Source organism: Rhinoraja longicauda, chromosome 7 (genome assembly GCF_053455715.1).
Source record: "Rhinoraja longicauda isolate Sanriku21f chromosome 7, sRhiLon1.1, whole genome shotgun sequence".
Taxonomy (NCBI): Eukaryota; Metazoa; Chordata; class Chondrichthyes; order Rajiformes; family Arhynchobatidae; genus Rhinoraja; species Rhinoraja longicauda.
Genome location: NC_135959.1, coordinates 57,713,140 through 57,738,678, shown reverse-complemented (window position 1 = coordinate 57,738,678; position 25,539 = coordinate 57,713,140). Strand labels below are relative to the sequence as shown.

Below are 25,539 nucleotides of genomic sequence, written 5' to 3'. Positions count from 1 at the left end.
TTCTAAGGGGAGTAAGAGGTACCAGTGGCTGACAAGGGAAGTCAAGGACAGCATAAAAATAAAAGAGAAGTATAACATAGGTATGTAGGTTAATTGGCTGGGTAAATGTAAAAATTGTCCCTAGTGGGTGTAGGATAGTGTTAATGTACGGGGATCGCTGGGCGGCACGGACTTGGAGGGCCGAAAAGGCCTGTTTCCGGCTGTATATATATGATATGATATGATAGCAAAGAAGAGCGGGAAGCCAGAGGATTGGGACACCTTTAAAAGAGCAACAGAAGGCAATATGGGGAGAAAAGATGAGGTACGAGGGTAAGCTAGCCAATAATATAAAGGAGGATAGTAAAAGCTTTTTTAGGTATGTGAAGAGGAAAAAAATAGTTAAGGCAAATGTGGGTCCCTTGAAGACAGAAGCAGGGGAATTTATTATGGGGAACAAGGAAATGGCAGACCAGTTGAACCGGTACTTTGGATCAGTCTTCACTAAGAAAGATACAAACAATCTCCCAGATGTTCTAGTGGCCGGAGATCCTAGGGTGACGGAGGAACTGAAGACAATTCACATTAGGCAGGAAATGGTGTTGGGTAGACTGATGGGACTGAAGGCTGAAAAATCCCCAGAGCCTGATGGTCTGCATCCCAGGGTACTTAAGGAAGTGGCTCTAGAAATTGTGAACTCATTGGTGATCATTTTCCAATGTTCTATTGGTTCAGGATTAGTTCCTGTCGATTGGAGGGTAGCTAATGTTATCCCACTTTTTAAGAAAGGAGGCAGAGAGAGAAAACAGGTAATTATAGACCAGTTAGTCTGACATCAGTGGTGGGGAAGATGCTGGAGTCGGTTATAAAAGATGAAATTGCGGAGCATTTGGATAGCAGTAACAGGATCGTTCTGAGTCAGCATGGATTTATGAAGGGGAAATCATGTTTGACTAATCTTCTGGAATTTTCTGAGGATGTAACTAAGAAAATTGACAGACGAGAGCCGGTGGATGTAGTGTACCTTGCCTTTCAGAAAGCCTTCGACAAGGTCCCACATAGAAGATTAGTGGGCAAAATTAGAGCACATGGTATTGGGGGTAGGGTACTGACATGGATAGAAAATTGGTTGGCAGACAGAAAGCAAAGAGTGGGGATAAATGGGTCCCTTTCAGAATGGTAGGCAGTGACTAGTGGGGTACTGCAAGGCTCGGTGCTGGGACCGCAGCTATTTGCAATATACATTAATGACTTGGATGAAGGGATTGAAAGTAACATTAGCAAATTTACAGATGACACAAAGCTGGGTGGCAGTGTGAACTGTGAGGAAGATGCTATGAGGTTGCAGGGTGACTTGGACAGGTTGTGTGAGTGGGCGGATGCATGGCAGATGCAGTTTAATGTGGTTAAGTGTGAGGTTATCCACTTTGGTGATAAGAATAGGAAGGAAGATTATTATCTGAATGGTGTCAAGTTAGGAAAAGGGGACGTACAACGAGATCTGGGTGTCCTGGTGCATCAGTCACTGAAAGGAAGCATGGAGGTCCAGCAGGCAGTGAAGAAAGCCAATGGAATGTTGGCCTTCATAACAAGAACTGATTGAGAGTGATCAGCCATGATCGCATTGAATGGCGGTGCTGGCTCGAAGGGCTGAATGGCCTACTCCTGCATCTATTGTCTAAATCTAAAAAAAAAAAAAGAGGAGTTGAGTATAGGAGCAAAGAGGTCCTGCAGTTGTACAGGGCCCTAGTGAGACCGCACCTGGAGTACTGTGTGCAGTTTTGGTCTCCAAATTTGAGGAAGGATATTCTTGTTATTGAGGGCATGCAGCGTAGGTTTACTAGGTTAATTCCCGGAATGGCGGGACTGTCGTATGTTGAAAGACTGGAGCGACTCGGCTTGTATACCCTGGAATTTAGAAGGATGAGAGGGGATCTTATTGAAACATATAAGATTATTAAGGGGTTGGACATGTTAGAGGCAGGAAACATGTTCCCAATGTTGGGGGAGTCCAGAACCAGGGCCCACAGTTTAAGAATAAGGGGTAGGCCATTTAGAACGGAGATGAGGAAAAACGTTTTCAGTCAGAGAGTTGTAAATCTGTGGAATTCTCTGTCTCAGACGGCAGTGGACGCCAATTCTCTGAATGCATTCAAGAGAGAGGTAGATAGAGCTCTTCAGGATAGCGGAGTCAGGGGGTAGGGGAGAAGGCAGGAACGGGGTACTGATTGAGAATGATCAGCCATGATCACATTGAATGATGATGCTGGCTCAAAGGGCTGAATGGCCTACTCCTGCACCTATTGTCTATTGTCTAATGTATTTTCAGTGAATGAAAAAAATATTCCGGTAACTTTCTGAAAATTGTCAAGCAAGAACTCGACTTGGAGACACAAGGAACAGTAGATGCCGGGATCTTGCTCAAAACACAAAGTTCTGGAATAACTCAACATGTACCTGTGGAGGGAATGGATAGGTGATGCTTCCAGTTGGGGCCTGGAACTGCAGACAACTTAAAAAATGGATACTTGAATCAAAATACAAGTTTTTATTTAGAAAGTAGGAAGGTTTTATGAGCAAGAAGGATCCAGACCTGAAATGTCTGTCCATTTCTTTCCACGGATAATGCCTTATCTGCTGAATTCTTGTTGTCTTGGGGCCTTGGCTTCCGGTTTACCACAATCCTTTGCATAGAAAATGTTTCGTATATTTCATTTTTATCCCTGACTGTCTTAGAAGTAATATTTAAACTGTCTCATTGTTCTTTGTTCCCCACCAAAGACTGATATTTCTTGTCAATTAATTGAATTGTCTTAAATACTTGTACTATCTCTCTCAATCCCCTGTACATGAAAATATAAACTACCTTAATGAACTGTATCCTCATAATTGAAATCTTGCATGCTGTGTTTCATGTGGTTCTGCACTACATCTTCACTGTGGTTAGTAGATTCATTTTAAAGCATCACTCAAATTGATCACTTCCACAAGGAAGGGTTTGTCTATGGCTGTATATAAATATCTATGCACTATTTGAATTCCAGTGCACTTTTTTAGTAAAATCCACCAATACGACAATGGATATGACAGTGGTTTTTAAGCACTGGACTACAGTGCAAGTCCTAGAGCATTGATTCCGAGACATGTATGTGAATTCTCCATGGAACTTGGGAATTTAAATTCAAGAGCAGCACGGTGACACAGCTGGTTGAACTGCTGCCTCAACACCAGCAACCCAGATTTGATCCTGACCTTGGTGTTCCCTGTGTGGAGTTAGCACGTTCTCTCTGTGACTATATGTATTTCCTCCAGATGCTCCAGTTTCCTCCCAAACTTGTATGGGATTGTCGGTTAATTGGCCTCTATAGAATTGACCCTAGTGTGTATAGAATGAATGCGAAAGTGACATCACATAGAGCTAGTGTAAACGAGTGATTGATGGTTGGGATGGACGCGATGTGCCGAAGGGCATGTTTCCAAGCGGTATCTTTAAACTAAGTAATTAGATATTTCTCAAGTTTTTTTTGTAGAAAAGGCTCAGGTCAATAATACTATTTATAAAATATTACTGTATTTAATAAATAAAAATACTGTTTTTATCTGCAAGATACCACCCACGATTCATTTATTCTGTGCTGTTTAGCTTGGAAAATACAATATTAACAATGAGTATGATGGGAACCACTTTTCCAGTAATAGGCATTTCACGTCTTTCATGATTAGTAAGATTAGCATTTCCGAGGAGGGTTCAGTGGTGATAGGCAAAATAGAAATTTTGAAATCTTCAATGCACTCAAAACACTCATGTCCAATCCTGGGTATAATTCAATTTGTTTACTGATTAACTATGTGCTGACCTACATTTGTTTGCATCTCAGTCACTTGAAAATCAATATTGTTTTTGAAAACCCCTCTTCCCAACTATAGTTTCTTGTCAACTCTTTTTTCAACCATTTTATTCTGTACTCTTAAACTTCATCTGGAGACTTTACCCTGCCTTCACTCCCAATTTGCAGTATTCCTTTGAACCTCTCTCTTTGGCCAATTTCTAGTTCCATTACTGCAGTTCAAGTATAATCTTCATGGCAGTATTCTTCACATTTAAGTATTTAGATGATTTTCTCCTCGTTTAATCAACAGAGTTGTCAAATTTATAGCACACCATGGGATTTTTCTTAATTATTTTTATACAATGTCACACATTCATGGTGTCTTTGGAAGTGAAATGATTAATATTTCAGCCCGATTATTCTTTTCAAATCAGAAAATCTTTGACATACACAGCGAGGCACACACAACTCATAGACTCGTAGTCATAGAGTGATACAGTCTGGAAACAGGCCCTTTGGCCCACCTTGCCCATACTGGCCAACATGTCCCAGTTACACTAGTCCCACTGCCTGTGCTTGGTCCATATCCCACCAAAGTTATCCTATCCATGTACCTGTCTAACTGTTTCTTAAACATTGGGATCGTCCCAGCCTCAACTGCCTCCTCTGGCAGCTTGTTCCATACACCCACCACCCTGTGTGTGAAAAAGTTACCCCTCAAATTCCTATTAAATCTTTTCCCCTTCACCTTGAACCTTTGTCCTCTGGTCCTCGATTCCCCTACTCCGGGTAAGAAAATCTGTCCATCTACCCGATTTATTCCTCTCATGATTTTGTACACCCTTCCTGCGCTCCAAGGAATAGAGACCCAGCCTACTCAATCTCTCCCTGTAGCTCAGACCCTCTCGTCCTGGCAACATCCTCGTAAATCTTCTCTGAACCCTTTCAAGCTTGACAATATCTTTCCTATAACATGGTGCCCAGAACTGAACACAATACTCTAAATGTGCTCTCACCAACGTCTTATACAACTGCAACATGACCTCCCAACTTCTATACTCATTACTCTGACTAATGAGTAGTGTGCCAAAAGCCTTTTTGACCAACTTATCTACCTGCGACTCGACCTTCAAGGGACCATGCACCTGCACTCCTATATCCCTCTGCTCTACAACACTCCCCAGAGGCCTACCATTCAATGTGTAGGTCCTGCCCTTGTTAGATGGCCCAAAATGCAATACCTCACACTTCTCTGTATTAAATTCCATCAACCATTCCTCAGCCCACCTGACCAATCAATCCAGATCCTGCTGCAATCTTTCACAACCATCTTCACTATCTGCAAAACTGCCCACATTTGTGTCATCAGTAAACTTGCTTATCTTACCCTGTATGTTCTCATCAAATCATTAATGTAGATGACAAATAGTAACGTGCCCAGCACTGAACCCTGAGGCACACCACTAGTCGCAGGCCTCCAGTTAACCTTGTACCAACACCCACAGCTTCCTTCCATGAAGCCAATTTACTATCCATTCAGCTATCTCTCCTTGGATCCCATGCGATCTAACCTTCCAGAGCAGCCTACCATGCGGAACCTTGTCAAATGGAATCGAGACCTGCATAAATATTCAAGAACACTCAAAACTATTAAATTAAAATTAATGCAAGCATAAATGCACGTACATCCATATCAATGCGAATCATAAAGGAAATAAGCTTGTCCTTTATTTCTGCAGGCAATTCTTTCCATTGCAATTAGTGGGCCTGCTTCAGCAGGTTGCACCAGGTTAATCTAGTTCATTGGCCAGATTTCCTATTTTAAGTGCTGTAAAATCTGTGGAGGATTGGCATCTTGGGGGACCGCATCCAGGGGAAAATAGGTGTCCCACAATTAATAATCAGCATTGAATTTCAGAACTTGCATCTTTGCTAAATAGGTAAAAGCTGACAGCTACAAGCAATATTAATGGTTTTTAAGAAATTTGGGCAATTTAAAGTTACACATTCTCCATTTAAAATTGGGGAAATGTCGGGGTGGGATAAAACACATGAAGAATTTGCTTAAAATAAAATCTAAATAATTATGACAAGGGTGATGTCTATTTGGATTAATGAATGGGAATTTCAAAGTGGGAGAGAAGCACAAATAGCTTAGGAGGACAAACGAAAGTAGTTTTGAAGGAATTTACAGATCTATTGTAGATTTGTTTTTTTGCCTGAAAAAATCACATCCTCTGAACTAAAAATGAAAGGTAATCATGTTGATTGGCCAGCTGCAAGATGCTTTCCTTTAATGTTCTGTGCGTAGGTGAGCTGAACAGAGCTTCACATTTCATGGTACTGAGGTCATAAAAGTGGATGTGCTTATTTATAAGCTGCAAATAAAAATGGAAAATGCTGAAAATTCAGAGCAGGCCAAGTAACATCTGTGGAGAGATTAACAATGTTGATGCAGCAGTTATTATGGCAGATCTTTGACTGAAGTGTTAACTGTTCCCTCTCCATAAAAGGTGTCTGACTTGTGTCGGGATTTTTCTCTCTTTTTCATGTCCAATGGAAATCTAAAATATTTTGTTTTCCAAACTGCAAGTGTTGCTTTAATGTTATCAGTATGAAAAGGTATGCTATTTATCAAGGCAGTTGTGGTGAAAACTAGTGTCCTAACAGTCCAATAAAATAGAGGTTCTAAATACTCAGTATATTTTATATTCATATACCAGTTTTTGTTCTTGTGTTCTTATTTCATATTCATCATTATGCTTGTGGCAAAGTAGGTCAGAAAATCAGAACGTGCAAGTTCATGTTTTCAGCTCATTTCTGATGTGTCTGATAATGTTGGATGTTAATTCCTCAGCATTAGGGGCTATTGAGAAGATAACTCTGCTAATCAAGTTTGCTCAGTATTAAATCATGAAAATAGTTATTTTCCAAATGTTTTCACATGTAGAAAACAATTGTCACATACTGAAAAAAGAGAATCTTAGCAATACATAGCAGAGTAGACACATTTATAGAGAATAAGATGGTTTGTCAGCTTTTTTAAACAAAATGGGCCAGGCATTGCACCTCTAAAATAGTTTGTGTTCATAGCATTAAAATTTTTTATTTCAGATTTGCATTTTTTGTCTTTGTCTTTGTATTTGAAGGTCTACTTGCTTTATTTTGAAATCTGAAACATAGTTATTGAAGAATGAGGGAGCCTACTGGAAGCTCTTGGCACAAAGGCAGCAATGTGAAGATTGACAAATCAAGATATCTGTTCTCGGACTTGTTCTAGATAGTGTTTAGCTATGGCATATAAGCTTGCGAAGGCATCATGGATAATTCATTACCAAAAACCTGAGTAATAACATTTGAGGAGTTTAAAATTAATTGAATAAGTAATCTGGATTTTTTTTAATGCTTGTTTTCGTGGCAGTAATCATGAACCAACTCAATTGTCATAACTATGAAATTCATCATGAGTATAAATATGTGGCTTTTAAAGTATTTGGCTAATGTGTAACGTCAGACTTGCATTTGATTTTTAATTGCCTTTAAAATAGCCTAGTATGCCATTTGTTTACAACAAAACTGCTACATTTTAAACAAAGTAATAGGACCAGATGGGTCACAAGCATCTTGGGCACCAATTTCGGTCACTGCCAAGTTATTCTCAGCACAGCTCAGCACAAAGCCTATCTGATGAACATCTGGAGATTTGTTTGAATTGGTCAAAAGGTCATAAGGAATAGGAGTAGAATTAGGCCATTTGGCCCATCAAGTCTACACTGCCATGGCTGATCTATCTCTTCTTCCTAACCCCATTCTCCTGCCTTCTCCCCATAACCACTGACACCTGTACTAATCAGGAATCTATCTATCTCTGCCTTGAAAATATCCACTGACCTGAATGATACAATTTACCATTTGGGGTGTTTAAAATTGGGAGATCTGTCTCATACACTGGACAAGTAACATTTACTTATACTCTCAGAATTATATCTTTTTGGGCGATACCCTCAAATCTCCCATTACAGTTCCCAGGTATGTCTGTCTCATTGATCAGTCAAATTCGAATGGTGGGGGGGGGGGGGATAAGTTTAGTGATCGGCAGTCAGAAAAGAGTGGCCTAAAATTCCTAAGAAATGTTGACCACAGCCACAATGAACTTCATATTTCATAAATGAATAAGAAACCTGCTGATATCTGATTACCATCCTCTGTATGTATCTGAGGTGAGCTCAGGGATGACCAAAACCTCCTGTAAAGCAAGAGCAAAAGCTTGTTTGAACTTGATTTTCAGCATGAAGCCATCTGTATTTGAATCAAAATTCCTCCATGTTGCAAAAGTATTGATGGCTCGAGGCCTTCGAATGCAATCTGGTAAGAGGGCATTAAGGTTTACCACTAGGTGAGTCCTTGTTGCGGCAGGTGGCAACAGAACCTAAAGAAGGATTTCGATCCGAAACATCACCCATTTCTTCTATCCAGAGATGCTGCCTGTCCTGCTGAGTTACTCCAGCATTTTGTGTCTATCAAAGCAAAATAAACCCCATTTCTCAATAGCCTATCTGTTACAGATACATCTGTAAGTTGCCTAGATTGGTAGGATTGTCTACTGCCAAGTCCTCATGGCGGCAAATTCCAATCTTGGTCACGTCAAATAGAGTTAATTTTAATATGCACAAATTCAGTGAGCTACAAGTACAATGAAAAATCTTGCTTGCAGCAACATCGCAGGCGCTTTGACTCGGGCAACAACCAAGAACATAACTTATTCATAAATTATGTATAAATTATTAAAGATGGCCAAAAGAAAAAGGCTGGCAAATAAAACAAGACATTAATGCAATAACAAAAAGGAACAACGAGACCATGGTTGTGCAAGTAGCTGTTTCTGAACCTGGTGGGTTTCAGGTTTCTCTACCTCCTGACTGGCAGTAACGGTGGTGGGCAGAGGGCATGGCCTGCAAGGTGAAGATTTTGATGACTGATGCTGCCTTATGCAGTGTCTCATGTAGATGCTTTCAATGGTAAGGAGGGCAGTGCCTGTGTTGGTCTGGGCTGAGATTGTTGCGCTCTGTAGCCTCTGCATTTCTGTGCATTGAAATCACTGGACAAGGCCATGATGCAACCAGTCAGGATACTTTCTACAATGCATTGGTAGAGGTTTGTTGGAGCATTTAATGACACGCTGAATCTCTTTAAACTTCGAAGAAACTAGCGGCGCTAGTGCGCTGCCTTCATTACATCTTGGTACTAGGCCCAGGATACCTCATCAGAGATGTTATGGCCCAAGAATTTTAAGTTGCTACCACTCTTCACCACTGATTTACCCATGAAAAATGGTGGATGGTTTCACGACTTCTCTTTCTGAAGTCAATGAATAGTCCTTTGGTTTTGTTGACATTGAGTGAGAGGTGGATGTTGTGGCACCACACAAACAATAGGTGTTCTATCTCATTCCTGTATGCTGACTCATCACCACTAGTGATTCAGCCAACAAAATTGATGTCGATAAATTTATGGATGGTATTGGAGTTGAACCTAGCCACAGAGTCACGGGTGTAAAGAAAGTAAAGCAAGGGGCTAAACACAGCCCCGAGATGCACCTGTGCTGATAGTCAGTGAGGCGGAGATGTTACCAAGTTGGTGTTGATCAGAGTTAGGAAGATATTACGTCAAACTATCCTGGCTGAGGTCCCCAATGATGATGAAAGAGGAGTAGGATTAAACTGTATCATGTTTGTTGATTGTGACACTCAATTCTTCAAGTGCTAGATTGAATGCATTTAGTGTTCAACAGAGAACACTTGCAGTGGGTAAAATGGTCAGTACTTAACCACCAGATGTTCCAAGTTGGGAGCTGACCATTTCCGAGCAAGTTTATCCTGAAGCAAATGTCGCTGGCTCTTCCTTTTCTTGACGTTGCTGTCCATATGGTGGATGGAAAGACCATCTGACTCGTGCACCATGTCTGGAGAGTTGGGAGTGAGCCATGTCTCTGTGTATCGTTGTCCACAGTGGATCTCCATATCCCTCTGATACAGCAGTCTTGCTCCCCAACGATTGTACATTGACCAAAAAGATGCTAGGGAGGCGCATCGTATTGCATGCCCTGCTTTTCATTCTTGTCTAGAGGTCTCTTTGATCATAAGATCACAAATGTATTTAAATGGCTTAAAAGCTCATTTCCAACTCCTATAGTGCTGACTGCAGATATTGGCTTTAAAAGCTGAAAACTTGAGTGTACAAATGTTCTCCTGCATGCTGCTTGCAAATTCCACCTCTCACCAGCACCAACGAGTCTCCAGTATGAAGTACTGCAGGGTGCTATTGGCATAATAGAGTCCAAACAGCTCCAACTAGACACCTGTGAAATGATGTGAACAATCAGCCGCAGAACTGTATTCCACAAAATCTAATATTGTGACCTAGCATAATCACATTTTACCATGACTATTAAACCAGGGCACGAACTGTGATGCAAATATCTGCTGCTAACAATGCAGTGTCAACCTGATTTAGCAGAAAAAAATGAAATACTAGCCTGTGGACCCGTTGGGCCCAAGCCTCTCCTGCATTGGTGCAGCACCCTCCTCCCCTCCCCCTTCTCCCCCCTCCCGTCCCCTCTCCATCCCCGCTCTCCCCTCCCTCCTCCCCTCTCCCCTCCCTCCTCCCCTCCCCCTCCCCTCCCTCCAACCCCTCGTCCCCTCTGCTCGCCCCCTCCCCCCTTCCCCTCCCCCACTTCTCCTCCCCCCTTCCCCCCCCCACTCCATCCCCCTCAACCCTCCTTATCCCTCCTCCCCTCCCTCCCTTCCCCTCCCACTCCCCCTCTCCCTCCCTAAGAGATAGATTTAAACTTAAAAATATGAATAACTTAAAAAATATTAGGGCTATTTCAATGAAACTCCGTCCATTAGCACCAAAGGGACGACGGTGAGTAAGGTGGACCTAAAATTGTCGCGCTATCGTGTACTGTTTTGGCTGTAGTTCAGGAACAAACAAACAAACAAATGAGTGTTTTAGTATATAGATAGACTAGACCAAGTTGACCCGTTGGGCCCATTCCTCCTAGAGGGGATCAGGGAAGGGGAGAGGGTGTCGTCACTGAGTGAGCCCTGGACTCAGCCTCTCCTGTATTGGTGTAGCACCCTCAGCCCCCCCACTCAATCCTCATCCCCCCCCTCCTCCCCCCACTGACCCACTCCATCCCCCCTACCCCACCCTCACTTGCCCCTCCCCTGCCCCCACTCCCCCAGCCCTGCCTCCACCCCCATTCCCCCCTCCCCACCCCGATTCCCCCTTCCCCACCCCTATTCCCCCCTCCCCCTATCCTGACCCCCACCTCCCTCCCTTCCCCCACCCACACTCTCCCCTCCTCCCCACCCCCACTCTCTCCTGCCCCCCACTGTCCTCCTTCTCCCCCACCCCCACTGTTCCCCCACTGCTCCCTCCCCCACCCCTCCTCCCCCCTCCCCACCCCCTCCTCCCCCACCCTCAATGTCCCCGACCCCCACTCTCCCCCTCCTCCCCCCACCCTCCCCTCCACCCACTCGGCCCCCACGCCCACTCCCCTCTGCGGACCCGTTGGCGACGAAAGCCACTTACCACTTACCGAGCGTGCAGGGAGGAGGAGGGAGCTCCGGAGTGCGGCCGTTGCTGTGGCCTGGCCGAGCCCGGACTACTCGAGACAGATAGCGCGGCGGTTGAGAGCCGCAGAGGTAGGAGACGGATAGCGCGGCTGGGCGGCTGTGGGCTGGGACTACTCGAGGCAGGCGACTGCGGGGGCCCGCACAAGATGGCGGAGCGTGAGGAGGAGGAGGAGAATGGCCGTCATCTTTCTGAAGTCGCGACGGCGCCATCGGTGGAAGCGGCCCTCGCCGACACCGCCATCGGTGGAAGCGGCCGCTGAAGGAGGAGGAGAAGAAGCTGCCCACTGCAGCTTGTGTGCGGTAATGGTGTGGCGCTCCTAAGAAAATGAAGCAAGTGTAATGGCAGTTTCTATACCATCTCGAAATCCCACTTCAATAGCCATTACTTCTCGGGGATGAAATGTAGTTATAGCTTATGCACACGTCGCACCCTGATATGACAAAACGAATCTTCCAAACTTCTTTTCTTCATTAATTGGTTTTATTAAAGTAGCACAAATCTTAGATTAATTCGTCAGTTTCCGTACTTTATCAACTGTTTCTTCTTCAAACAATATCTAGAATTCTTACAGTTATTACCGTATGGTTCTTACAAATATAGATGATACAAGCGTATGGTACGAGCGTGTGGTAAAGAACTGTATGCTCACCATCCTCCGAGTCTAAACTGACCCAAAACCTCTGTCGACACGCTAGCCTCCTCCCATCTAGACACTCCCCATTGCGTATTAAGTCACACCCACAAGCAGGCAAAAAAGACATAAACTAGAAATATTAAAACATAGCCATAACACAATAGACAATAGGTGCAGGAGTAGGACATTCGGCCCTTCGAGCCAGCACCGCCATTCAATGTGATCATGGCTGATCATTCTCAATCAGGACCCCGTTCCTGCTTTCTCCCCATACCCCCTGACTCCGCTATCCTTAAGAGCTCTATCTAGCTCTCTCTTGAATGTATTCAGAGAATTGGCCTGCACTGCCCTCTGAGGCAGAGAATTCCACAGATTCACAACTCTCTGACTGAAAACGTTTTTCCTCATCTCTGTTCTAAATGGCCTACCCCTTATTCTTAAACCGTGGCCCCTGGTTCTGGACTCCCCCAATGACAATAACTGAATTAAGCATAAATGGCTCCTACAGCAAGCGATACCTGCCTGTAGAAAGACTGAATAGAATTTGGTACAGGCTGCTAAGTAGTAACACTTGTACCAAAGTGCCATTGAGTGAGTGAGCTGATAGCCACTCTGATAATGTTCAATGGACATTTCATCAATGTTTGTTCACATTTGGACCCTCTTTTATAAGTGCAAGATGGCTGCAGTGAATTTTGTAAATGGTAAATGTTGCAGTTACTCAATTTAGTCAGAAGATTGTGAATTCAGGTAATCTCTTGAAAAACAAGTTTAAGTAATCTTGAGAGATGAGACTGCAGGTGCTAGAATCTTCAACAAAAGAAGTGGAGTAGAGGGTCCCAACCTGAAATGTTGTCCATTTCCCACAGATGCTGCCTGGCCTGCAAATTTCCACCAGCACTTTTCTTTTGCATAAGTAATCTTGACTTATGTTGCAGTACAGAACTGAGAGGGTGGTGTACAGTCTTTTAGATGACATGTAAAACTGAGGACCTACATGTTTACAGCAGATGTAAATGATCACATTTCAGATTATGTTGATAGTGAGAATTACTTTTGTGAAGTTTATGTTTGTATTTGAGGTGCAAAGAGCGCGTGTGTGGCCCGGACATTGAACTGATGGCTGTGGGTCTCTGCTTATGCTGTGTGCCCTATGGATTCTCACATGTCGCTGTGGTGGCTGTTTATGTTTAATCTTTAAGTAGTTTTGTATCTTGTTGCTTTTTTGGTATGACTGTATGGTAAATAAATTTCACTGTACCTCGGTACACGTGACAATAAAGGACCATTGAATCATTGAACCATTGAAGTTCAGGTAAAGCGTGTGTAGAACTAGAAAATATCAGTGGAAGAACTTGAAATATTTGAGTGGAGGTGCAGAAGTGATCTCATTTGAGAGAAAGTTAATATTTCAGATCCGCAAGCTTTCATCAGTGCAGGTTTTTGAAGACATTGATCTGAAATATTAACATCTGGTGTCTAACCGGAGTAGTTTCAGTATATTGTTTCTTTATTTCAGATTTCCAGCATCTATATTATGTTTTTGTTTTAATTCATTATCATTGATTTGAGCAATGAATAATGTTATCCTGACAGGAAAGAATACATTTGAGATTTGCTTATGAAAATGCAAACAAAAAGCTGTAATGCTTATTGACTGCAGCATAAGAGAACTGTAGTACTGCTCAAGAACAATAACGTAGAATATTTTCATAATTGGTTTCCTTCTCTCTATGTTTGCAGAAATGATTACAATGGTGTAACTGCATTATGCTGGGTCAGTAGATTTGAAGTTGTAATCCATAAAGAGACAATAGGTTGAAATGTGCTGTAACATTATCATGTGTATATTTTGGTGCATCTTCATTCTGCAAATCTTTAATCTCTGTATTAATGTATTTTTCTTCTGGATTTTAGATACCGAACGGGCTCTACTGCTTCTTGAGGACTACTGCTCAAAACTGAAGAAACCAGAGGAAAGACAACTGAAGATAGCAGTTGAAAAAGTAATAAGTATCTTCCGAAGTGGCTTGTTTCAAGCACTACTAGGTATGTTTCAAGATATGAGGACCTTCTATATTTATGTAGATGATACACAAGTAATCTGAATGGTCTTCAGAGAAGTGTTATTTTGTGAAATTCCCAGGTTTTACTGTTTGTTTAAGAAGTGGATTGAGATTATTTTAAGCATTGAAAGAAAACAGTTTAATGATGCTATACTGGAAGCAATCCATTGAATACAAAGGATCATTCAGATTTAGATGGACTGTGTTTAGTTTAGGGAGTCCAAATCTTTATTACTATTAATAGACATTAATAATACTTATGTTAATATTGATTAGAAAACTAAGGCGCAGTGAGTTAAAATTGTATGGGAAGCATGCACCAAGATTGTTATTTTTCAGTTTATGTCCTTAACTCTAAGATCATTCTGGAAAGTTAGCACCATATCTGTATGAAAGATTGAATGTACTGATCACATAATAAGCACAGCCTGTTTTTAAATGGGGTAGATCTGATTTTATTTAATATTGTTATCTTTGGCAGCCCTGTATAACTAATTTTATATCTTACAAAGCAAAACCACATGGATCTGCTTTCAATTACTTTTACTGTTTACAGTTGTAATTAGTATAAATCAAAAACATGATGTCAAATTAGTTTTGATGTTTATTGCGAGGAAAGTGTTTGATGAGGAAGAACTCAATCCTGGCAAAAAGCTGAAGCTGTCTTGGTGATCTCTGCCTCTTACGAGAAAGCTTAAAACATAGAGATATCCACCAAGCAAATCATACAAATCGATCAGAAGGATAAGCAGATCTTTGTGAACCATTCTCTCATGTCAATAGTAAAAATGGAATAAACGGTTTGCTTTGATGGGCATGTCATTTGCATGACCGACACCAGACTTCTGAGACAGACAGCTTATTTCAAGCTCTATGGATGGAAGTTACTAGGGTGAGTAGAAAAAACTATGTCAAGATGTTCTCAAAACCACTTGAAAAATATGTAATATTGCCACCGATTCGCAGCCCATGACCACCCAAAAATGGAATGAGCATTTTCAATGGCATTAAGGATTTGGAGTGCATTTACTAGGAGTAAGCAGATGCTCAGCGTAAATAGTATAAGCTGCATTGTTAAGCATCTGCTGCTTCACCTGTGGCACACTGTGCAGGTTCCACATTAATTGCATCGTGCACTTCAAAATCGACAAAACTGCAATGGAGGATGTCATCCTTCATTTGGAAGGGCTACCTAACATGACTTCTAGAATGTAACTGCTCACTTGTCATTAATTGAAATCTTCGTTCCGCAGAGCAAAACATCTACTCTTTAAACTAAATAGTTTATTAAAGGATCATTTGATGTTTTGGATTTCACTGACTGAATAAAATGATCTTGAGTGTCTGGCAACTCTATCTGCCATTAAAGGCCAAAATGCTGGAATCTCTGCAGGCCAGTCAGCATCTGTGGAAATAGAAATGGTTAATATTTTGTCAAAAATCACTTCCTCTAATGTCATTTGGCTTCATCATGTTGACAGCTACCCTAAAGGCCTTGTCCCAGTTTGGCGATTTTTTTTAGGCGACTACAGGTGACTAGGCTGTCGCCACACGGTCACCGCACAGTCACCGCAGGTGTCGCAGGCATGGTCATGAGTAGTCTCCATAGAGTCGCAGTGTTTTTCTGGTCGTCGCTGGATTTTGTGATGGCATGACATTTTTCAGCGACTGTTGATTTGACGCCAATGAGCGTAGCTTGACCTCTCCTGACGTGGGCGCTGTCGTAGGTTGTCGCCAGGTTGTCGGTGAAGTAGGTTGTTGCCAGGTTGTTGCCAGGTGATTAAGGTTGTCGCCGGTGCTGACTTCGGCGAATTCCAAGTGTGGACTTGGTCTGATCAGTGTAATGTGTCCATAAATGATGTTAGGTTTTGTGTGTTTTTGCACTTGTATTGTTTAAAGTTTGAATTTTAAAGTTTGAAGTTTGAAGTTTATTGAAATTTATTGAAGTTTATTCCAATATTTTTGTATGCACTGTTGTATGTTCTTATCAACCTTTAAAACAATTTGTATATCAATAAAGGAAATTCTTGACTTTTTGATGGAAAATTGATGTATGAAGTTATTGTATTTCAGAGTAGTTTCTCATGGCATCACTTTCAAATAGTCATGATGTAGAATGATTGGAAACCCTACCGTACAGCCCCTTTTATAGGGAAAGTGGGTGAAACGTGAATTGTCTTCCGTTATCTTCAGTCTTCAGTGTCGTAGCTTGTCGCAGGTGGACGTAGGTTTTTTTCGGTTGTCGTAGGTTGTCGCCTCTGTGGCGGTAGGTTGTCGTAGGTGCGGTTGTAGGTGGACGTTCTACTTACGACGATTGGGTCGCCGGTTTTCGGTAACTTGCCGTAGCTTGACGTCGACTAGATTGTAGGTTGTTGTAGCTTGTCATAGATATTGTCGTAGGGGGGGTCCAGTCGCCGGTTTTTCGGCGACCTGCTACGACAATGACAGTCGCCAGCAGTCGCCTTAAAAAACGCCTAACTGGGACAGGGCCTTAAGACATTTGACAGGCTTCTGAATGGCAGCCTAGTTTCCAGAGATTGTTTAATCTCTGAATCTTCTACAAGGAATTTGTTGCACCAGTGTGCAATAAACCACAGCATGGCTCTTAAACCAGCCAGATTCTTTACTGAGGCAAATGGAGCCACAACCAGAAGAATATATTAATTAATTGTAAATTAATTTATGCAAAAGAAAATTGGGAGGAAGGAAATGAATGTTTTAAAAGAATCACCAACACTCTGTTCTGAAGGATTGAGAAACTTAAGTTTGCGCCCAAAGAGGTTTTTTGGTTTTGTGTGGCGGGAGCGATCGGTTCAGCCCGAAATAAGGCTAGACGCCAGGTTAGTCCAGTCGGGATGCTTTATTATAAGCTGCCAGCGCACATGTTCACTCTCCTCTCTCTCCACCAAACCCCTGCTGGGAAACCCCGTGGACTGGCAGTCCCAGACCATGTCAATCTCAGTGCCGAGGGTTCGGCCAAGGAGTGGGCTCACTCTCAGGAGTCGCCACAATTGTATAATTTATCTCACAGTTACAGCCCTTGAATGCACTATCATATTTTCTCTGCCATGTTGAATGGAGAAGTATAGATAGGTCTACTATAATGTGATGGTTGTTTTGCAGAAACTGTTGTGTCAATTGGGGAGGAGGAGGAGGAGGAGGAGAGAAAGAGGTTTAGGGGCGAAATGGTTTTGGATGTACAATAACAGTTATTTTATCTGCAGGATTTTCGAAAATGTCTTTTCAAACAGAAATGTATTTTCAATAGCAATAAGTTTGTTTTTTTACTGCAAGCTGAAATACTAAAGGCTGTATGTTTGGATCGTCTCTCTCCCTCTCCCCCCTCTCCCTCCCTCCCCCTCCCCCTTTTGTGAGACAAAATTGCAGATTCCGGTAGTAGTGTTTTACCAGATTTGTTATTGTTGCAGGCACCTGAAAGAATTCAAAAGCAGTCCACAGTAGGGAATGAGGAACTGATCCATAGGTGTTGGCCAGGTTGAGGAACAAGACATGCAGATCCTTTCTTTCCTAGCAGTCTGGATTTGATGCCATATGAATCTGGTATGTTCAAGGCATCCCAAGAAGCCTGCTATGCCAGCCTTTTGGATTGAAATGATTTTGTTTCAGATACTTTAAGTCTTTGCGCCAACACACTGAAAAAGATCTTGCCTTCTATGTTAAGAAGGTTTATTTGGCAAAACTGTTCGATGGTGAACAAATTATTTTCTTTTGGGATCAGCACTCCCCCCACTCTTCGCCAGGTTTTGGGTATAACTTACTTTTCCCACGCAACCCTCAAGTTCCTCCAGAGGAATTTCAGAACATCCGGGGTATTCGTGTAGACACAATACGAACACCGTTAGTGCCTGGTGCAGATGACGTTCTTGCCTTCTTCAGTGCCTCTTTCACCTCACTCAGCTTGGGAGGGCTGATGTCAAATTGGTGTTGTGGTGGTGAGATTGGTGGGATGTCAGCGGGGACAAGTATCGGTTCATCTTTTAGCTCATCAGCGTGGATGGTTCTGATGTATCCTTCAACCTCCTCTTTTGACGCTTGCTCGGGATCCACTTTTCTCTTTTGTGAAAATGCCTTTCACAAACTTAAAGGGATCTTTGTAGGTCTGTTCTTGCTTTTTCCTTCTTTTTGTGTAATTTCCTTAAATTCTCCGCTCTGCGCAGCTTCGAGAGCCTCTGTTTTCGGTCCTCTTGAAAGAGGTTGATGCTGTCCCTTTCTTCTGCTGTTCCTTTTCCCCAGGCCTCTTCTTTCTTTAACAAGTCATTGGATTTCCTGGAGACGACGGGACTTGGGGGGAGGAGGCCTATCTTTCCTGCTGAGTTGTTCCTTACCTCCAAATTTCTCCTTTCCGTAGCTCCTTGTTTTTGCCGCCAAAGTGGATAACCTCACATTTATCTACATTATACTGCATCTGCCATGCATCTGCCCACTCACTCAACCGGTCCAAGTCACCCTGCAACCTCCTAACATCCTCTTTGCAGTTCACACTGCCACTCAGCTTTGTGTCATCTGCAAACTTGCTATTGTTACTTCTAATTCCATCATCCAAATCATTAATATATATTGTAAATAGTTACGGCCCCAGCACCGAGCCTTGCAGCACTCCACTCTCCACTGCCTGCCATTCTGAAAAGGACCCGTTTATTCCTACTCTTTGCTTCCTGTCTGCCAACCAATTCTCTATCCATGTCAATACCCTACCCCCAATACCATGTACTCTAATTCTGCTCACCAACCTCTCGTGTGGGACCTTATCAAAGGCTTTCTGAAAGTCTGGATACACTGCATCCACTGGCTCTCCATCTGTTTTACTTGTCACATCCTCAAAAAACTCCAGAAGATTAGTCAAGCAGGATTTCCCCTTCATAAATCCATGCTGACTTGGACCAATCCTTTTACCGCTATCCAAATACGCCGTTATAGCTTCTTTAATAATCTTCCCCACCACCGATGTCAGGCTAACTGGTCTATAATTCCCCGTTTTCTCTCTCTCACTCCTTTCTTGAAAAGTGGGATAACATTAGCTACCCTCCAATCCATAGGAACTGATCCTGAATCTATTGAACATTGGAAAATGATCACCAATGCATCCATGATTTCTTGAGCCACCTCCTTGAGTACACTGGGATGCAGACCATCAGGCCCTGGGAATTTATCAGCCTTCAGTCCCATCAGTCTACCCAATACTATTTCTCGCCTAATGCAAATTTCTTTCAGTTCCTCTATCTCCCTAGATCCTCTGTCCTCTAGTACATCTGGGAGATTGTTTGTGTCTTCCTTTGAAAACAGATCCAAAGTACCTGTTCAACTCTTCCTCCATTTCCTTGTTACCCATAATAATTTCACCCCCTGTTTCTGCCTTCAAGGGACCCACATTTGTCTTTACGAATCTTTTTCTCTTAACATACCTAAAGAAGCTTTTACTGTCCTTTATATTCTTGGCCAGCTTCGCTTTGTACCTCATCTTTTCAGCCCGTATTGCCCTTTTTGCTATCTTCTGTTGTCCTTTGAAAGTTGCCCAATCCTCTGGCTTCCCGCTGCTCTTTGCTATCTTATACATCTTTTCTTTTAGTTTTATTCCATCTCTAACTTCCCTTGTCAGCCACGGTTGTCTCTTATTGCCCTTAGAATCTTTCTTCCACTTAGGAATGAAATGATCCTGCATCTTCTGGATTATGCCCAGAAATTCCTGCCATTACTGTTCCACCCTCATTCCTGCTAGGATCCGTTACCATTCGACCTTGGCCAGCTCCTCTCTCATGCCTTCATAGTACCCTTTGTTCAACTGCAACACACATTCCTGGTTCAACCTTCTCCCTCTCAAATTGCAGATTAAAACTAATCATAATATGGTCACTACCTCCAAGTGGTTCCTTTACCTTGAGTTCCCTTATTTAATCTGGCTCATGTGACTGCACTAAATCCAGAATTGCCTTCTCTCTGGTCGGCTCTAGTACAAGCTGCTCTAAGAATCCATCTAAGAGGCACTCTACAAACTCCCTTTCTTGGGGTTAAACAGTCTAGTCTACCTGCATATTGAAATCCCCCATAACCACAGTGGCATTACCTTTGTTACATACCAATTTTTACTCCTGCTGCAACTTACACCCTATATCCAAGCTACTGTTTGGTGGTCTGTAGATGTTCCCATTAGTGTCTTCTTACCTGGTGGGACTAGTGTAGCTGGGACATGTTGGCCGGTGTGGGCAAGTTGACTCTATGACTCTATAATTGTAAGGGCATAGGTTTAATATGAGAGGGGAGTAATTTAAAAGAAATGAGAGACATGTTTTTCTCATAGAAAGTGATGGTTAGATGTGGGGAGGTAGTAGATGCAGATACAAACACAATGTTTAAAAAAAGTTTGGACAGGTACTTGGATAAGAAAGGAGTTATGGGATGCAGACCTAACGCAGGGCAAATGGAATTAGTCTAGTCATTCATCCGGGTTGCATGGATGAGTTGGACTGAAGGACTCAGTTCTTTGTTGTACAGCTCTATGACTTGCATAGTTAAGGTGATACAAATCCAAATGTTGCCTGATTTGTTACCTTTCATTCTGAACATAAATCTGCCACCACAGCATAGATCTTTGACATATTAGTTTAAAATTATTTTTGGTGTTAATGTGATGCATGTTTATTATTTGTTAGTTATGATAATTACTTGCAACTAAGCTGTCGGCTGTTTCATTCTCTTGTGATTTTTAAAAAAAAGATGTGGAGAGAGCTAATACACCAGCCTTAAAACAGTTCTGTTCTTTGTAGTTTGGGGAAATAAAGAATTGCATTATATATAAAAATTCTGTTTTTGCAACTGTTGACACGAGCTGTGCAAGGCACAGCACATGACTCATTACCTCCTCTGAAGCCGATGGACAGTTTCAGTTTGTGAATTTATATATTCAACTTCCCACCTGCCATATTGTCTGCTGACCAATAGCTTTTCATGCTTGAGGCAGAAAAGCTGCAGATGCTGGAAACCCAAAGAGAATGCTGAGCAGTTCAAGCAGCAATATTGAGGAGGGAAACAGAATCATTGTTTTGAATTAAAGGGCCTTGGTCAGAACTGTAAAAGTGAGAAGGTAAGCATGTTTTAATTTGTAAAGATTCTGATGATGGCGCGAATTAATATTTAATATTACAGGCATGTGAATTTTCTGTGTTTCCGTGGATTTCCGCGTTTTTAAAATCCATTTTCCCCGCCTTTTGTATGATTTCCGCATTTTTCACTTTGCCAAATAAACAGAGAAATCGGATCGAAAAAAAGAAAGAAAAAAAAACCGATGTATCGACTTGTAATGAACACTAGGGATCCGCTAGAAGTCGCTAGAGGTTCTGCGAGAAATCCCCCCCTCCCCCCTGCGCCCTGGAAGTCTCCCCAAAAATGTGGCACCTAGGCTGGGCAAGGCAGCCAATCTCGACCTCATCGGGACTTCCATGGCCAATTTGTCAATTTGGCCGCTAGAGGTCGCTAGGGGTTCCGCGAGAAATCCCCTGGCGCCCGGGAAGGCTACCCGAAAATGTGGCACCTAGGCTGGGCAAGGCAGCCAATCTCGACCTCATTGGGACTTCCACGGCCGATCGATGAGTTGAATTTGCAATCTGCGGCCGGGGCTCTGTAACTCCAGCCTGGCTGGAGCCAGCGTATCTGTCCCCATAGCCGACTTCCTTTGCCAACTGGATAAACCAGCAAAGCTCTGGAACTAAGAGTGCCAGACAATCTGTGGTGGAATTGTAATGTGTAAATATTACATTTAAGTGCAAGATTATATAACTAAATTAATTACGAGTGTTAAAATATAAAACACAGCAGAAAAGCCAATTACCACCTTTTTGGGCTGATTGTCAATTAATGTGCGAATTTACTGAAATGTTATTAGTATACAGACATTTTCACATTTTGTAATGTCTGTTTTTAACTTTGAAATGCACTAAAAGAGGCTTGAAACTGGTAATTTTGTGTGTACATTTTCAAAAGTTTTCCAATTTTTTGACCCCCGTCAAAGCGCTCGGCTCTTTTCCTCTTTTTTTTTTACCTCACTCACGTGCCTGATATTGATATCTAAATTAATATCTGTGATAGAATGGGGACCAATCTTGTCCAGTGTACCTGTAAATTGACAGTCCATTCTACGAAAAGGGGAGTTGCTGTTTAGCAATAGGAGGAAGAGCTTGCTGATAATCACCATGTCAGGCATCAGGGAGACAATGAGATAATTACTGCAATTGGATTTGTCTGTCTTCAGAGTGTTAGGTGAGATAGAAACATAGAAACATAGAAAATAGGTGCAGGAGTAGGCCATTCGGCCCTTCGAGCCTGCACCGCCATTCAATATGATCATGGCTGATCATCCAGCTCAGTAGCCTGTACCTGCCTTCTCTCCATACCCCCTGATCCCTTTAGCAAAAAGGGCCACATCTAACTCCCTCTTAAATATAGCCAATGAACTGGCCTCAACTACCTTCTGTGGCAGAGAATTCCACAGACTCACCACTCTGTGTGAAGAAATGTTTTCTCATCTCGGTCCTAAAAGACTTCCCCCTTATCCTTAAGCTGTGACCCCTGGTTCTGGACTCCCCCAACATCGGGAACAATCTTCCCGCATCTAGCCTCTAGATCATACAAACCATTTGATTATATTTATTAGAGCAAGAGAAAGCTATGTTGCCAGCTTCATTTGCTCCATGGTAGGTATCAATGGACTGGTATCCACCCAATTAGCTTTGTTATTGCTGTCAACTTAACCCAAGACAATGTATCAGATCCAGAAGGTAGGGCATCATCACCCTCATTTATAGAGTCGCTAATTTGGCACCATTTTCAAGTCCCAGTTGTTGTAAGTGCAGGGATCTTGATCTGACCTTGAAGGTTTGTTGTCCTGGCTGCATTGCATGGTCGGCCTGACCAAGCGTAGCGATTGGTGTCCTTCACTTTTGCACCATCGCTGTAGGCAGCGTCCGGTCCACATGCTCGACCTCGGAGTGGTACCCCGTCCAGCCGAGCCCTAGGCCCACTCTCCCATTGAGGCCGTGGGTCCCCGATCCATGGCGAGGGAGCTGAGTCCTCCGGGCGGGATCCGGTCCATGGAGCGGGTCCTCTGCCCGTGGCATGCGGCGGGTGAGCTGGACCTTCCGGGTGGGTCCTCGGTCTACGGTCCGCGGCTCCTCGGGATACTCCTGCCACGCACAGCTCCCGCAGAGTAGTGAGCAATGGGTGCTCGAGAAGCAACTTAGTGCTTTCCTTTTTGAATCATATGTAGAATGCATTGAGCTCATCCAGGAGTGATGCTTCGCAGTCACTTGAGCCGCTACTTGGTTTCACCTTGTAGGAAGTGATGGTGGGCACTTGGAAAAGCAAAAAGTCTCAAGTGCTGTGTAACTGATAGAGCTGACTGGATTTTGGGAGGTGCATCTTAACATTATACAAATTGTGCAAATACCAAGCCATGTGCATTGTACAAGATGTGGTTGGGACTTGAATCATATCTTCAGTCCTGGGAGCTAAATTAAAACAACAACATCTACTCATTGGAGACACAATAAGTTGTCTTCAAGCTGATGCTTGGCTTCAGGCACCTAAACTGTTTGATAGATTATTTACTCAAAAAGACTTGGTGGTTGGTAGAGGTGTGGCAAGAAACCAAATATTGGTAAAACCTATGTGTATATAAGAGACTTCTATTTGGTTTCAAACTTTAGCAATAAAGATGTGTATTCAAATTTCAAAATATAAACATTATGCAAATATGTTACATGACAGAAAACAAACTGGGAAAATTGTATTGTTCTTTGATAGATTAGGTATTGAGGGCTGAAAGTTGGATATACTTATTCAGTTGCTTTTAATTTGTACTTTCCTGTCTTTCTTTTGGACAAGCAATTTATATGTACTCATAGTACAGTGAATGTCCTGCAGCAATATTTTCAATTAGTTCGATCGTACAGAAATATTGTGAATAACAAAAGCATTTCACTGTACACCTGTAACAAAAAGCTTTTCACTGTACACCTGACAGACAATAAACTAAACAGACTGAAGAAAAAATGTTGTAAAATTATTCAAAGGTCACATTCCATGCCTTGGATTCAGAGTAGTAGGAATTCACAAAATTTGCATGGGTTAAGAGCACTTTGAAACAAACTTGGTGATTGCATGTAGAAAGATTTATCTGTTATGCCTTCACCATAAATCCTCCCCCTGCCATTATCAGAGGCTGAAGGCGCTCTCCTGCTAGGCTGAAAGGTCTTGGACATGTAAATGTATAAGCACCTAGGTATGACCAATGTTGTGAGAAGTCCATTGGGGTTGGTAAAATACAATGACTTTGAATGTACCTTGAATTTATTTGGACACTAGACCAAGTGGACCCTTTGGGTCCAAACCTCTCCTGCATTGGTGCAGCACCCCCTCCCCCCCTCCCCCCCTCCCCCCCTCCTCCCTCCTCCCCCTCTCCCCCTGACCCCCTCCACCAACCCCTTCACCCCCCTCCTCCCAATCCACCCCTCCCCCCTCGGCCCAACTGTGTACCTGTTGTCGGGCGAGGAGTGCCCCCGTGGCCGTGGGCAGGCAAGGGGTAACAGGGAAAAGGCACTGACCTCGGCCCCGTTTCTCCTGCAGGCCTCTCCTGCGGGCAAGGCGTGGAACCGAAGCGTCTCCTGCAGCTCGGCTGCAATGTGCGCCAAGCGGCGACAATGGCATGGACCTGTTGCCGGGCGGGGAGTTTCCCCCGGGGCCATGGGTGAGCGAGAGTGGACAGGGAGAAGGCACTGATTTTGGCCCCGTTTCTCCTGCGGGCCAGGCATGGAAGCGAAGCCTCTCCTGCAACTCGGCTGCGAACGGCGGGGGCGGCCATCTTGTGTATCCCCTGCACCACTGGAGGATGGTCAGACGCTGGGCGCGCCGGTCCTCCCGCTGGTCCTCCGGGGGGGGGGGGGGCACATTTAATAAAGTTTATTAGGTAAATTGTTTTTAAAAAGTAACAAAAGTGGGTTTATTCAGACCACGGGGGAATGGTGACTAGGGTGGGCCTAAAATTGTTGCGAAGTCGTGTACCGTTTTGGTTGTGTAGAGGGCATGGTACACACACAAACACACAAACATATACACACAAACAAACCGAGAGTTTTAGTAATAGACAGACAGACTTTACCAAATGTGATGCTATAAATGTGATGTTCACATGATGGAAATTTCACAGATGTGGCAATTTACTAATGTGGATAATGCAAGTTGATCCTTTCCAGTTTACAAATGGGATTGATTAAATTGCTGGTCATCAGGCATATATGATTATCCAAGTGAAAGCGCCAAGTGAAAGTCATTACTGATATTGAAATCACTCAATGATTCAATACCTTGTATAGATTAGTGG

The 25,539-nt window shown here is 43.0% G+C and overlaps 1 protein-coding gene across 1 annotated transcript in view; it reads left to right on the top strand.

Moving 5' to 3' along the window:
* Positions 1–25,539, top strand: part of dlg2 (discs, large homolog 2 (Drosophila)) — a 507,064-nt gene that overhangs the window by 4,666 nt on the left and 476,859 nt on the right. Inside the window, 1 exon segment of the mRNA XM_078402648.1 lies at positions 14,002–14,133. Coding sequence (XP_078258774.1) covers positions 14,002–14,133 — 132 coding nt within the window.